General features: G+C 43.1%; 1 protein-coding gene across 2 annotated transcripts in view; it reads left to right on the forward strand.

The window, feature by feature from the left end:
• Positions 1-3,522: 3,522 nt before the first annotated feature.
• The window catches only part of igf2bp2a (insulin-like growth factor 2 mRNA binding protein 2a), a 43,756-nt gene continuing 31,012 nt past the window's right edge, over positions 3,523-16,266 (forward strand). For both annotated transcript variants that reach the window (XM_079276388.1, XM_079276389.1), the window contains exons 1-2: positions 3,523-3,883; positions 5,039-5,099. In XM_079276388.1, the coding sequence (XP_079132514.1) occupies positions 3,709-3,883; positions 5,039-5,099 (236 nt within the window). In that variant the 5' untranslated portion in view covers positions 3,523-3,708. The remainder of the gene's footprint in view (positions 3,884-5,038; positions 5,100-16,266) is intronic.

Consider the following 16,266-nt stretch of genomic DNA (forward strand, 5'->3'; position numbering starts at 1 on the left):
CTTTGACTCGTGTCCTTTCTTACGGCTTTTCTACAGTTAAACCATTTTCTGCTGCAAGGCTGTTTATAACACAAAGATACAAAGCCTTCATCTTATCGCATTGCTTTGTGTTGATTTTTAGTTCTCTCAACTTTAACAGTAAAAATGGTAGCTCCTTACCCACTTCTAGCACCCTGGATCGGACAACAACAATCCTCAAATTCTCAACTACACACCTGTAAAGTTTGGCCTCAGCATCTTGCACGGTTGTGACACCGTCAGTGTTGACAAAATCTGTCCACAGGTGTAAAGAAACTGGCAAAGTATCCAAAACCACTTCCTAAGTAGTCCCTGCTACAATAGGTGTCTCCAGAACCACATTTTTCCATGGTTGCACACAGACTCGCTAGGTGAAAACAACGCTGCGTTGCTGTCGCAGCTGGTAATGAACACAACTCAACGCATTTATAAAGTTCCAGTTTAAAACTAGACGACTACATATTCCCTGAGCCTGGTTCCATATCTTTGAATCTTTGCGTCTCTGATTCTTTCAGTAATTCAAGTAATGACGAGAAACAAAATGGCAATTTCTTCTGATTTTCTGACTAATACTCCCCGACCAGAAACAATCAGTTTGACTAAATGTCACTGTGAAGCACAAGTTTAAACTATACATGGGTTATTTTTTGTCACTTTCTATAGTCATTGAAAGTTATTGGGACGGGTAATCCATAAGTAAATGCTGCTAAACCAGTTAGTTTCACAGAGTACAGTGTTTAAACTGCTAATCAACATGTGGTGAAGCAAGATCTGCCAAGTCTCACGTCTACCCCTACTGGTCACACGTGGTACATGATAAACTGAATGACTTGTTGACGTCTCAGTTTATTGTGTTCTGTTGATGTAGTTAAAGGGTCTATTCAACACAATTATTGAAAGAAATATCTAGTGTGATCAAGCAATGCAGATCACTTTTGTTTAATTTGTGTTTTGAAATGTTCTGAAATTCCGCCCTTCACCCCAAATACAGTAGGTGAATGGATTTTATTCATGCTCCCACTATTCACGGTGAACTAACCCTCTAAATGTCTGATGGTATTAGCAAATATAATGTAATAGGTATCCTGTAGTTCATTGATGCACCATAAGATGTATTTGAATGTAAATGTTCTCAATTATACTCTTTCTTTTGTACTTTATAAGGTTGTAGCATATGTTTTGTCTGTAAATTTCCTCCTGAAATACAGGCAAGGAAAGAAATCGAACAAAGAACGGTAAGAGTGACACCGTTCTGTTGTCGTGTGCAATACTTGACTAAATCAAGTAAATAACTACTTCACACATTCTATTGCACAACAAAAGAATGGCCCTTTGAGACAGTCTAGATATTAATAGGAATTAGTAAACTGTTATTGGGCCATGTTTGATCCCACAGGGGATGCCATACAACCAGACACGTGTTGGGAAGATGTAAACGGTATTATTAATTCCACGAGTTTGCTATTGTCCTGCTGTGTGGATTGTTCTTTTATCCAACCCACCCCCTCTTTTTAACAGTTTTTATGAATGTAGCTGTGTGTGTGTTTTATCCATGATTTTGTTCATGAACATTTATTTCATATGTTGTGGTTATCAGCATTGGTTTATTAGAAGTTGTTTTTTTTTTCTTCTGACAGACAGTAAAAGAAGGTTATATCATTAACACAGGGAATATAATACAGAGGTATGACAGTGAAAAGACACCAGTCACACAACTGACCGCACCTTTGAAACAGCATCAGCTCATTTCTTTCCCTCTGCTACTTTTAAATCTGGATTACGTGTGTGTTGTTTATTTTGGTCAGCAGGTCACTGCTGTTACCGAATGTCACATCCCCTTCAGTTCTGTTCCTTTCTGAGTGGAAGCCATTGTGGGTGGTTGCAGGAGGAAAGGGGAAATTGTCAATGCAATTTTATTTGCTTTGCGTTTATGTACTTGGAAAAGAAAAAGTAAATGCCACATAAATGGTTATGCAAAGGCAGGTAATGCCATAACTAGGCTAGTTTAATTGACACATAACACATGTCCAGAGTAAATGAATACAGACGTGTTAAGTGCAGTAAAGAAAAGGATCGTGTCATTTATTTGAGCTCTGAATGAGTCCCAGCTGACAGCAGAGAGGTCCTGCAACAACTGTGTCAGCATGTCATCAGGAAAGTAACTAAAGAGCTGTTTTGTAAATAGGCCACAGATTGAACATTCCTCTGTTCACACACTGACGTAAACGAGGAACGGTCACTCCTGCTGCCGGCACTCCCTCCACCACTGTAGGGTGGCAGTAATGTTCCAGTCACATGTAGACACACTCAAGTGCTGTAGGCAAGAGGCTCCGCCCCTTGGTAACTGGTGTAGGTACACATCCATGCATGAGCACTGCAGCCTGCCCCCCCCCCCTCCCCCCAATCGCCATGCAGCTCCACAGCCCTTCCCCTTACATTTCAGCTTTTGTTTTGAATTCCTCCTTCCTTACTTTGTAGCTTAGGTGCTATGTTGCTTCCGCAAACACACCCACATGCGCACACCTACATCACACAAAAACAAGAATGCTACACCATGTTTGTAGCCTGGAGTATGAGCTCAGACTGGCTGAGTGACACTGCATAGAGGGCACCTCCCCCATGCAAAGATAAAACCGAGAGCCAGGAATCACCTCATGTCTCCTTATCGGCATCTAAAATAAACATTTTCTTTGTTTTACACTTTGCAATTGGATCCATTATCAGCATTCACGGGCTAAACGCAAAGCAAAAGTGGCATGGCCTTTAATAACATTGTGTAAAGCCGTGGGTCCGAGGCCCTAATCCGTGGCCCCTGATAAGGATGCAAAACAATATTGTTTATTTCACTGTTATTTCTGCATGAGAGGACAGAATGTACGAGACTGGCTGTTTCAAGGTTTCCCCTTCTGTGTTGTTTTAAAAAGAAAGCTTCAATTGTCTGTTTTTCTTGTTTACAGTTTCATAAATGTAGCAAAATCCTAGAATCAGAAATATGTTCACAGATGTTTTTATTATAGGGTAATATCTCGTGCAGGCACCCGTGGCGAGGTTTGGACCCCCTGCGTCAATAGCTCCATAAATCCATATTTCTGTGTCTCTCATAAATAAATAAAAGGCAAACTGTGGAGATCAGTGACATCGTTTGGGTCGACAAGTATAGTGACAACGACTTGATTTTCCGTGGCGCCTTTTTTTCACTCCCCCAGCCTGGAGGGACCCAAGGCACGGCCCTTATTATGATTTGATGAAATAACCTCTCTGCCTCCTTTAAGCCCATCCCTTCGCAGAATGTACCCAGTGATCATCGTGCCACTTCCATACCCCAATGTAGGCTCCTTTCTACGCTGGAGAACCGGGAGCGATCCCACATGCACCTCCAAACATTTTTTCTTGTGATTTGTTGAGGGAGGTTTTATTTAGAGGCGGTGCTTGTTGGCTCCAGAGTAGCGTCGTAACGACACTTTTTTTTTCCCCCAGTCCCTGTTAAAAGAGTTAGACCGGGGCCAGAGTTGGTGCTGGGGGGTCGCCTATAGTTTAGTAATCTCCTGGGGGGTAATTGCTGCGTTGTTGTTTTTTAATCCCATCAGATTTTCTATTTTCTATTTTCTATTTTTATTTTTCTACTCTTAAATATCGCCACCCTCTCACTCTCAAGATCTGATACCCCTTCGAGATTTTTCCTCTCAGATCATGAACAAACTACATTTTGGTAATTTAAGTCCTTCGGTTACTGTCGAGGACTTGAAGGAGCTCTTTGGGGAGAGGAACCTGTCAGTGGCCGACCAGGTCCTACTGAAATCCGGCTATGCTTTTGTGGACTTCCCCGACCAGAACTCGGCCATAAAGGCGATAGAGACGCTTTCTGGTAAGTGTAGATTTGATAAGTGATGCTGCTGGTGACAGGGGGGGAAAAAAAATCCACAGTAAGATCAGGTTAAAAAACACCATGGCTCAGGGTGTCCAAAATGCGAAATAGTAATCATATATTGTGTTAATATGTTCTTGTTGTTGCTCGGGACAGTGTTTGCGATCACATCCGTGTGCCATCAGAGTAGATGAACGCTCAGCCATGCACGCTTCAAAAAAAAAATGGATCATTTATCGATCACAGGACACACTTGGGGCTTTACTGCCAGTTTGCCTGAAGAAAACACGAGCCGTCGTAACGCTATAAACGCGCACAATAATCTATATTTTGGAGATTCCGATGGTCTGGTGCGCTACTTTGCAATCACCCGCTGGAATGTATGGGATGGTCTGATGGTTCGGGTAGGCATAATTATTTTTCACTTATTTTTTATCTTGATTTTATTGAAGAGAGCAGAGCGAAGCGACCGCGGAAAACTTATCAGATCCATGTTCCCCTGATGTCTGGCTATGTTTTTACGAGGTGTCTTGGAGGTGGGTCATGGGGGTCCGGAGGAAAGAGCTAATAAACAGGTAGCTGAGGGGGGACGAGGTGAGACGCTAATTCCGTGCTGCGCCAGGCCACTCATAATACCGAAAACCCGTGTTCAAGCTTTCGCCGAAGAGCGCTTCAAATTCACCCCCGGCTGGGTCAAGAGAATTAAGAAGCACGTACCTAGAATAGAAAGAGTAGGCTACAAATCATTCTCCTTTCAAACCATCTCTTCTTTGATGTTGCATTTTTTTTTTTTTTTTTTTTTACTGAGAGCCTAAACAAATACCCCTCATTGCACTGTGAGGGTTGTGGGAGTGGAAAGCATGGCTGCCCATTCTATCCCCCCCCCACCCACTATATAAGCTTATCATGCTTCATTTTGGCGCCGATTCCCCTCAATTGTGACGCTCGAAATGTCCCACGGTGGTTGTTTCAACACAAACATACCCCGTTTATCAGCCACCGTGCGCACAGAGTACTTTTCTTTTTTTAGCTGTTTGAATGGGGGCGCACCTACTTGGTGAAGTGATTCAAAGTGTTGTTGTGTAGGTCTACCAGTTTGCATTGTTGCTTTCCTGGCACACAGCTAATGTTACATTGTCATTTTCGTCCCCACAGGTAAAGTTGAATTACACGGAAAGGTGATAGAGGTAGACTACTCTGTTCCCAAAAAACTAAGGTAGGCCTACGATCGCTCACTCTCTCTCTCACACACACACACACACACATACACACACGCGCATTCACACGTTGTGTCATACGCCTATACTGTGCCCCATGGCAGACCGTGTGACCTGTCGCCTTCCGCTGTGAAATATAGCGCTCAGATTTCCCCTCTCTTCTCGGATTCTATGTGTGGTTTTTTTAAACTTAGGCTGCTGTTTTATTCCCTGGCGATGTAAATGTAATTTACACGGTGATTGAACAAAATAAAGACGGCGACAAAAGAAACAATTCAGTCCCAACATCCGCAGAACACACGGTGGCTGCTGCCATAAGGCGTGATCTGCAGAAAGGCCTATCCCACTGTAACACGCATGCACGTGCACACACACACACAGTGCATACATGTAATAATCACATGCTAATTGAATCTCTCATATGTACTGTAATCAGACTGTCATGGCAGCTGCATAATTTGGTTTCCCTGTATGTAAGCGATAAAGTTCAGTTTCATTATTGACTGCAACACTGCAATGCATGATGAGTTGCATACCAATCAGCTCAGCTGAGGCTCCTCTATGGTTACTATATGCACGCGTGTGTATGTATGCGAGAAACACAGCTTGTGTGTGTGTGTGTGTGTGTGTGTGTGTGTGTGCAAGGAAAGGGCGAGTTGAAGCTTTGTGAGCAAATCTGTAGGTTAACACTGAACTCCACGCCACCACTGTCATATTGTGTGCTGTTGTATCAGCTTGCCCACGCAGTGTACAAACAAAATAAATCCACAAGCTTTTAATTGCATGGAAATAATAATGCCCCCCTCCCCTCCCCCCTGGGCGTAATGCGTAGTAAACGCCTGACGTTTGTGGCGGATTTTGCAGCCCTACACACTCAACACGTATAGCTCCACCCTTTTTCAAAACAATGCCTTTGGCTTTAAGGAAAGACTACATTGCGTGACAGTCAGGTACATATTCAAGCCCCTCGTGGAGGAACACGTGACCCATACTTTATGAGCTAGCAGCACCGGTCCTCCCCCTTCTTCCTTTCCTGCTTTCGCCTTGTTTTTGCTGTGCTAAAGAAACATCTGTATGTTTGAAACGTTCACTGATCGAGCTGGGGTGCTGTATTCTCGTTTCGTAAGCTGCGAGGCGCAACACGGTATAGACGCTTGCGCCACTCCCCACCGTGAGTGTGCACGTAGGCCATGGCAATGTTGGAGAGCCTCATAATGGCTGCCACGATGGCCCCTGCACGCTGCGCTATAGGCGGAATGGGATAGAGCAAATGTCCATACATGCGCCTGCATGTGTCCAGTCGACACCGCGTGGAGCCGCTGACGGCGTGTGCGTGATCGGAACAGGCCCCTTTTTGTCTTCGCCATATCCGTGTGGTCGACATGAGTGCAGCGTAAAACACGTACAGGTGTTCATTTTGAATCCGTGGAAAGTGGGCGAAATCACGTGGCAGTGAAACTCCATGTTGTGATTATGCTTTCCACGGTGATAATTTAATTTAATGTGAAAGCCCCCCTACAGTGTTCTAGTCATTGTTAGGCATTATTGGAGCCTTTGTCTATTATTGCAGAAATAGTTACATTGATTTAAAATGTAAAGATTAATAAGCACTTTTTTTTTTTTTGCTCCTGCAGTAAATACAATATTTTCTCATTATTCGTAATTTATAGAGCTGACTGATGCAAATTTTCAATCTCAGAGATATCATTTGAATCCATTGGTTGTCTCAGGTATTTTGAGAAATAACTTTTATATTTAATAATACAGGTTTAGAATACTTTGTAGCTGTATTTCTTTGATTTAGATCATAAAATAATTACAAGTGTTGTTATGATTTGATTTTAAAATGATGAATGGTTACTATATACAGGGCTTGAGGAGTGAACCAATCACCAGTTTTTGTTTTGTCATAGGAAGCAGCCTGTGAGTTCATCTTCAGGCCTGCTGGTTATGGTTTTGTGAGACTGTTGTAGTTGCAGCTGCTGTTTGCTGTGATTACAGTTTATTTATATCTGTGTTGTGTAATGTTTGCTATTCGGCATAAGGGGATTAACCATTAAATTATGTATATTTTTAAAGGTAAAACTTTTGATTCTTTGATTGTTGGTTCTTATACTTAATTTGTCATAGCGTTTAGTTTTTGAATGGGTTTATTAAAATATTGGGCCTTTTTTAAATGCAACTTTGAATTGTTGAAGTTTTGATGTCCTATATATATTTTATATGTTATTTCACTTAGATACAATTTATATTTTGATATTCCAAATTGGTTTGAAAGTGTCAGCTTTCATATTATTTTGATATAAGTAATTTAAGCAGAAGTAAACTATCTTTTTGATTTTATTCGTTCAAACTTCTGGTCATGGAAGCAGAATAATTGGTTGTACTTTTTCAGTAGTATTTCAAATAGATATCTTTAAATAATCAGGGTTATTTTTACAAAAATGATTGTTTCGATCGTAATTGATTTGATTTGTTGTAATAATGTAGGCTATATGTCAAATGCAATGTATTTCATTGCTGAGACAGCTGTTATTCAAAATGAATCAATTATTTTTCGTTTATTATCAGTGAGTTCATTTTTTGTATACATGTTATTTAATTTCTGTCTGAAATAAGAACTGTTAAATAATTTGATGGTGAAATAACCAAAATAAGTAGCTTCATGTAGAATTCAGATTATGTATATAATAGGTGTAGATTGTAGGTTCTTTAATTTATATCATCTATGTTTGATTGGAAGAATCACTCATAGTTTGATAAGATAATTCAATTTGTTTGCTCAAACCTAAAAATCTTTACATTACAATCTTTTACATTATAATTTTTCTCACCCTTGTTCAGTTTCCTTCCTACAAAGCATGTGGCTGAGTCTCTGCAACACCAGGAAACAGAGTGTGGCTTGGTGTTTATTGATACTGGTGCTACATAAACAATATGCGGTGTTGTTTGACAATCAAATAGACAAGGTGCTGAAGGTATGGACAAAGCGACCAACGTGATCCCTCTCTGTGAGCCTGATCAATGAGTACCGTCAAGCATGTGAAGACGGCCTTGTTGTTGTGGGGTTAGCACATTTAAAGCTGTCTTCCTGAAAAGTATACAAGTTTGTTTACTTGCTTGTTTTGCCCGTGATTGTAACAAAACCAGAGCTTTCTCCTTCTGATTATCTCTTTTACATCTTTGACTTTACCGGCACTGAAAATGTGTTCAAATATACAGGTGCTGAATTTCAGATTGAGTGCCAACGCGTGTGTTACTCTCCATTCTGCTGCATCCAATAAATGCAGGTTGAATTATTTGTGTTCATATAAATCCAAGATTGCTGCTTAATGTTGTTTGAGGAAGATAAATTGATCGCCAGACCCCTTTTTCTCGCAAAAGGAGACAAACCAAGACATGGGTGTAAACATCTGCAATGCACCACAGTGGGGCACATGCACATGTGTGAGCCGGGTCGTCAGTCCACACTGGGTCAAAACAGCGAAATATGATAGCCATCAGTTGATCCACTCTGAATCCATTAATACTCCCCAGTTGATCCTGGGTGTAGGGGAAGCTCTCCAATTCAGACTCTGGTTTTGTCCGGAGCGATGGCAGGAGGCACTGCACTGCTCCCCTCTAAAGCCACATCCGCTGCATCCCCCTCCTAACTCCTCACGCCTCCCCTTCACCTGCCTGCGAGGAGGGGATCGCGCAAAGCAATCCGTTTCGCGGAGTGAGGGGAGCACATCCACGAGTTGTCTCTTCACCAGGATTTTATGCCTCAAAGAGCATGCCGGTGTCTCTGACTTACGGTTTGTCTGTCTCCATAAGAGTGAAGCAGACGTCCTATTGCAGAAGAAATTATCTTTGACTGAGCCCTTAGTGTCTTAAATAATGCTCATGAAGTGTGGAAAAAATAATGATCTACTTGTCAGGTATTGCCTGAAACCTTTTATTTTGAGTTTGTTCAAGCTACTGCATTTTAATTTGAGCCCTTCCACTAGATTTGTATAGCAATTATTGACTTTATTCATGAAAGTGGAGTATATTTCTCTGCTGTATTAGCTCAGGGATAGCTGTGGATCGCTGTTTTAGCTCCGTCTTTGAACATGACGCTTGCATGTGCATCACAGCAGCAACTGTAGGGACAATTTTTTTAATTGTTCTCAGCTGTCATTCATATTCCCCTCCAACCTGTTGCATGAGTAATACCTCACTGCAGAATTACACTCATTACAACCAGGAGTAAAGCAATCAGCGAGGGGACTCTCAGGAGCAGCGGCGAGGAGCTGTGGAAGGTGTGGCTGAGATGAGGAGGATTTCTCCAACTGACCGTCCCAAGTTTCGTATTTTTCTGTTAATACCTAAATCACGAGATGGAGGGGAGGCTTCCTCTGCCTGTTTTTGTATTTGTGACCTGACCATTACGCATTACCTCTCAGTATTGAATTAGGAGAGTAAAGAAGAGCCCCAAGAGCTACAATAAATGCCCAATGATTAAAGATGAGAGGCATGAAGCCTACTTGAATTGAACCACTGAGACCATTTTCCTTCGTTCTCATTGGCTTGTTGAAGTCGGCTAGAAAATAAAATATAAAGTTTCCAATTCTGCACTTGTTTTCAGTGCTGACTCTGATGCCTTCGTACATACCTGTCTGTCTGTGATAACCGTCCCAGTCGACATTTGGTTTGAGCAGATGTTTGAGGATGCTGTTTGAGCTAAGCAGGGTTTGATGAATTGCTGAAATCTTAAATGGGCTTCATGTGAATATTTAATGAATTACAAATGATGATTATGAGTGTCGCAGTTTGTACCCAAGTTCTCATTTGGGGAAGTCATTTGAAGATGTAACAGCTGTTCTGTCTCTCCTTCCTTTTCTATATCCCTCTGTTGCTCACTCTGTGTGTGTGTGTGTGTGTGTGTTCAACACTGAAGAAACAGAAAAAACAGTAATATCCAACCTGAATGCTAAATGCCGGATGTGAACTTTAGTGTGACTCACCTCTCGGTGTTCCCTGTGTGCACTCGAGGGTGTGGTTTCCATGGAAGGATGGGCAGCTGAGGCGCACAGCAGGTGGCATTTCTCACACAGCCAGACCCCGTCCTTGTCCCATATCAACACCACATAACCCCGCTGGAACATTATAGCTCTGATGGGTCTCGAGCAGGTGAAATGAATATGGCGAAAACTCCCAGCAGCCAATCAGAGTGAGCCACGGGCCGCAATGCTTACATGCAGCCAATCGTATAAGCAGGTTGAGTGGTATAGATGGAGGCCCGTGAAGAGGCTCTGTTACACTGACTTAGAGCCTCAGGAAGGGAATGCTGTTGGCCTGAAGCTTCACCCGGGACCCTGCTTGACTTCATAGTTGTTCTCAAACAAAGTAACCTGACATTTTTACACAGTATGAATTTGTGTGAAATAATCACCTGTATTAACATATGCCAACAACAATCTACGTGATGACGTGTACAGTGAGATAACTTAATGTGTAGTTCCTCCTCAACTGCTTTAGCTTTGTTTGGCCCAACGGCAACATGCTTAAAGGGATTTGTTGCAAAGCAAAGTCTTATTCACAGAGCTGTCACCTTTCTTATTCCACTGGAGTTTGCACGCCTGACATTTTTACTCTCTTTACAAATGTGTCCTCTTTCTTTAAAACAATGCCTCAGTCCGGATCTCTTTTTAAACCTGCCCCTGGTTCCAGGAACATCTGTATAAGGGTGTAATAATAATATAAAACAATACGCATGGATTGTTTTGTATACACCATTCCTCCCATGTAGAGGTGGGATTTTTTTTATTTGATTTATTGTGTCGGCTCTCTGTGCAGCGGCAAATGTCAAAATAGATACGGCAGAAAGAGATACAGACGTCTGACATTTACAGCACCTTGACTTTGGAGCAAAACTGCCGCATTGTTCTCGTGAATATGTGTGTCCCTGTGTGTTTACAGGTAGCACTGTATTCAGTTGCCCGACTGATCCAGGTTAGGTTCTCCACGTTGCCATGGGAACCAGTTTTTGAGTGTTTTGCTTGGTTATAGGAGGAGAGCTCTAACGATGAAGGTTTTAGAAATGAACCCAATGACCTCCAGTGTACAGAACACCATGCAAAAGTTGAGTGTATACTGCATGCAGCGCCCTAAGATTCATTATACGGTCTTTTGATGTCGCTGTCTGAATCCCGTGATTACGCCTTCAATTTGTTACGAAGTGCCGTCAGTTTTGGGACCCTATCATTTTCACCCGTTTCCCAAGAGGGTGGAAACATGCCTACCGGTTATAACGGCATGTTCAGCTGTGTGTTGGTGGCTCACGCTATAGCCTGGTAAGGTGCCTTAAAAATATGGTGTGTATACAGCTATTGCTTCATAGAAACCATCATGTGCTCATTGTCTTCTCACAAGTGCTGCAGGGGAAACTGCTGAGTGGGCTGTCCGTCTATGTCACCGCCGCAGCAGCCCTTTTGTGACCCTTCTTATTCATAAACCCACTTGGAGCCACCATTTCCATCCTTTTCCATATGTATCCAACGGAAGTTGGGAAACCCCCCCCCCCCCCCAACAGAACAAGTCTTCTACAGTATGGTCCACACGCAGCTGAGCCTCCAACACAACCTGGAGCACAGTCTGTCCATTGTGTTTCCTCTATTTCACGCTGTCTCTGACGGAAGAGGAAGACATGCAAAAGACTTCCGAGTCAAAGACGTGCGCATGACCCACACGCATGCTTTCCTGTGTGTGTGTGTGTGTGTGTGTGTGTGTGTGTGTGAGTGAGAGAGTGTGTTTGCTTCTGCGTGGGGGAGAAATGAGCACTGCTGACAGAGGGCAGTATTCCCCCCCCCCCTCCCCCCTTGTTTGGGCTTTTGGCCTCGCTTAACAGACTGTGATGGGTCTGTTCATAAACAGGAGGATTTATTTGAGAGTGACAGTGTGTATATTGTCACATCGAGTCTTACCTTCTTATCAACTGATTTAGTTTCCCTCAATGAGTTTGTATCCTAATAGATATCCAGCCACCTGCTGGATATAGATATAACTTATTAAAGGGATATCCCAGCATTGTCCAGTCCCATTAAACTCCACTCTGTCTTGAAACTGTGGTGAAGCTTTGTTTTAGTTTTAGAGGGAGACATTTTTATTTTAGGTGTCAGGTTCGCTGCATTAAATCACAGGCCTGTTGGTCATATAGCGTATATAGCATATGTGTTTATGTGAATGTATTATGTGTTGTGCTCTTTTTTTGCATTTGTTAGAACATTTTATTATTACGCTAAAATAGAAGAAAACTTAAAATGTATTTGCAGACTGAACACATTTATTTGTCTGAAGTAAAAATGGTCAGTAACGATGATTTACGCACAATTCAGTCTTAATGTGAATTGGGTTGCCATGTTTTTTGTGTTTTTTTAAAAATGTATTTGGGAAACACTGGAATGGTGAGGTGTGAGGAGTCCTTTAACATTTACAAACCTTGCTGCTGGATTCGGAGGTGGTATAGTTCAGATAACTTTTGAAGCCATCAGGTTTTTTCTCCTGGGCTGTATAATGGCCATACCATACATGAGAAAGTGAGCACGCATTCTATTACTGCTCTGTAGAACTGTAACATTGCAACCTTTGACACATTACTTTTCTTATCTGTCTTAAAAATAATCGTTTTTGGCGAGCTCTCGTCTGGATGATGCTGAAGTTGTCTCCCATTGGGTCGATGAAGAGGTTAGCTTAGCATACAGACATGCTATCTCTTTCTCCCTGTTTCTGGTCTTCCTGCTCGGATGAGTTAACCGAGCATACCACTCTCATGTGTACCGGTATTTAGCATGCAGACATGAGAGTGGTATTATCTTTTCATCTAACTCACGGCAAGAAAGGGAATTAGTGTAGCATAACTGTTGAGCTATTCCTATTACGATTTAGATTATTCTTGTCAAGTGGAAACATGTAAATCTCTTTTTAAATTGCGCTCTTGTCATTATTTTAAATCTATTTGTCCACGTTTTTGAACATCCACCACCTGCGACCCGCATGTTTTTTTAAGAACTGGGCTGCGGCAGTTTAGTTTCAGCAGAAGTAGTTTTTAGCATTTGGCAAATTGTGATATGCCACAGAGCCTGTTGTTTTACACAGCTGTGCTTGATCGTGGCTATGATTTGCTGAGCCAGAGATGGGTCGGGTAATATGGGCCAGGCAGGTGCTAGAGAGTACAGCGCCATCTGCCTCCCTGCCAAGTGACCCAGTCGATGCCAATACCCAGTCAGTCGTAGTGTGAGAGAAAGACAGAGCATGTATGTGAACGAGAGCGATAGTGAGAGAACGATGGAAAGGCAGAAAGGGAAGAACCGGGTTGCAGGGTAAAAAAAAGAAAGAAGGCAAGACCCCATGGGAGTCCCTTTGATTGCATCACACCAAACGTCAGGTTGTAGCAGAGTGTTCTCGTACAGCCGCTGCACACACACGGGCGGAATAAGGAAGAAACTGTTTGTAAATAGTTGTTGTCTTCCTGACCCTCGGCTAATATTTCCTTGGAGCCGCAGAATGTTTTATCGTGTTCAATCTGCGTGCATCTCACGAAACATATACTCAGGGTTTTCCACGGCTGCAGTATAGCTGCTGCGGTAGCTCTACTTTAGCCTACACGAGGAGTGAGATGGCAATTCTGAGGTCTTTTTTTTAAAGATGTATCCATTTTAAATGCGCTGTTTTTACGAGTAAAACATCACGAAACTGAAACTGACAAAATGCACGTGAGGTTGATTGAGCGTTTGTGTTCAGGAATGAGCTGTAGCCTACACACACTGGTTGCACAGCCAGCAATGCAGCACCTCTGTCATGTGTTGGGAACGTAAAGGAGCGTGTTTGGCTAATCAGCATCTAAGAAACTAAATTCTTGACATCAATAGATTTATCAATGTCAGTAACAATTATTAATGATTATTAATAACGGGGCACCACCCTGTGGACAGGGACCAATAACCAAACGATAAACTAAGTCTCATAATTAGTGTTCACTCACAATATCAATAGTCTGAGTACTATTACACATTCAGAGTGAAAGTGAAGGTTTAAGTTCGAGCACAGACCACATATACAGCTATTATCACAGTACATGCACAAAGTAATCACAGACAGCTGCTCTGGGGGGGAGTGTGTGTGTGTGTGTGTATGTAGTGTGTGTGTGTGTGTGTGTGTGCATAGGGGGAGGAGCGAGGGAACAGCTCAGCGACGTGTGATGTAGTTGGGACGTGGTGACGTCGCTCATGCGCGAGACTCAAAATGGCGGATAGCCAACAGGAGATCCGGCGTCTAGTGCCGGTAGCCGTTTAGCACGTAGCTACATTAGCTCAAAGCTATGTGTGTGGATTAGTAAAAGAGAAGGGAAAGGAACAAAACAAGATGAAATAAAACAAAAGATTAAGATCCTCCACGCCGCGCGGGAGTACGGAAGATTGCTCTCTCAGCCAGGGGAGCAAGAACCGCGACTCTTTGTCTCAGCCGGCGGTTTTGACCTCCTGAACTGATGAGAAGCAACTTCGACCTCACGAGGCGGCTGTCTCAACACAAATCACGGTAGCATGAAATACACCAACTTCTCCACAACCCCAACGATCTCAGCGACCGTTAGTGTCGGCGATTATTAAACATACACCACGTTATAAAAATGAACAGTACTTTAAGCACATAAACAAGATAAAATAAACACAAATTAAACTCTCTCTAACTCTGCCCAGAATCTATTTCGCCTTACGGTACGATGCAATCGTGGTGATTGAGGGGGGTTCTTCTGAGCTTCGATGGGCTCAGGCAGCGCGGCTGCGGGCCGTGGGAGGTATTCTCTCGGTGGGAGAGAATCGCTGTCGTCTGGATAAGGGATTTTCGCGTCCTTATCACCGGAGCAAACGAGGCGCTTGGTGGAGAGTGGAAGTTCTCTCTCTCTTTCTGAAGGAGTCTTGCTTCTTCACTTCTGCAGGAATATAAGGGTTCGCTTCGTGCTCATCAAACTACAATCAGGATGAAACCTTTGCTTGCAAAAGGGAAGGCCTGACTCTCTCTTTGTTCCACAGCACATGTCGAAGCCATATGGTCAGATCCCAACATCCCCCCTTTGGCCTGAAGAGTGAGGTGCTGGCCACGGTCTTTAGGGCAAACCAAGGACTGACGTGGGCTTCCATGTGGTGTCATACAGTCCATGTAGTTTTGGGAAGAAAGGGGTGGTTTAACAGTCAGTGTTCATAGTTCAGAGGCTTAAGATGTCTGGGCAGACACTAAAGCGGCATCTGGGCAGATGACTAACTAAACTACATTAAACATATACACAAATCATAGGTAAGCAAGGCATTATTTCTAATACACTCAATTGCTACATCATGATCTTGTGATAACGTCTGCACTGTAGCATAGTATGTGAAAAACAAAAACGAAATGAAAGCAGAGAAATGAAAACAAACAAAACAAAACGGAAAGGTGGTTAGGTAGGTTAGTGTGATGGTTGTGTCATGGTCTACCTAACTCTAGATTTGGATTTACCTATCACCCCCCTGGGTCTGCTGGGATGGCCCAACGGACCGGTTCCTGTCCCCTAGAGGTGTGTACCAATAAACCCTTTTTCATTTTACAGTTTGGTTGTACATAATGGGGAGCTCGCAGCGCTTCCGATTCGAACAGCGGTAGTTGTCGGGACCCTTTTCGCGTGGGTTTCAACTTCGGCTGTCGAATGGTTGGAAGGGCTGGATCTCGTGCTTGCTGGGTGGTCAAATCTGCTCTATTATTCACAGCGCAAGGTTGTAAAATTGGGGGCCAATTGTTCTGGGGTACCCAGGGTGTCCCCTGTTCCGTTGCAGGCTGGTTGACTGCAAGGGAGAGGTCAGAGTGTCGTGCGTCTTTGTTCTCAGCGTTTTTCAGCGAACAAAGTGAAGACTTCTGGTTTGGGACATGGTTTTGGGTGGAAAATGTTGGCGGTTGTAAGCATGCAGGCGGACTGGGTGGACTAAAGTCAGGAGCAGGCTCTGGCAGGGGCATTGGCATCGGTTGTCTATGTTCCTGGGTGACGGCGACTTGTCCGTCTGGAACTGACCCACGGCTGGCAAGGTTTAGTGGCTTCGGGTCATCCACCAGTGTCTGGAGTGTGGTAAAGCGCTTTACCGCCTCCGTCACACGTTGGTGTCTAAGACTCTTGAT

This window comes from Melanostigma gelatinosum (assembly GCF_949748355.1).
Source record: "Melanostigma gelatinosum genome assembly, chromosome: 10".
In the NCBI taxonomy this organism is placed as follows: domain Eukaryota; kingdom Metazoa; phylum Chordata; class Actinopteri; order Perciformes; family Zoarcidae; genus Melanostigma; species Melanostigma gelatinosum.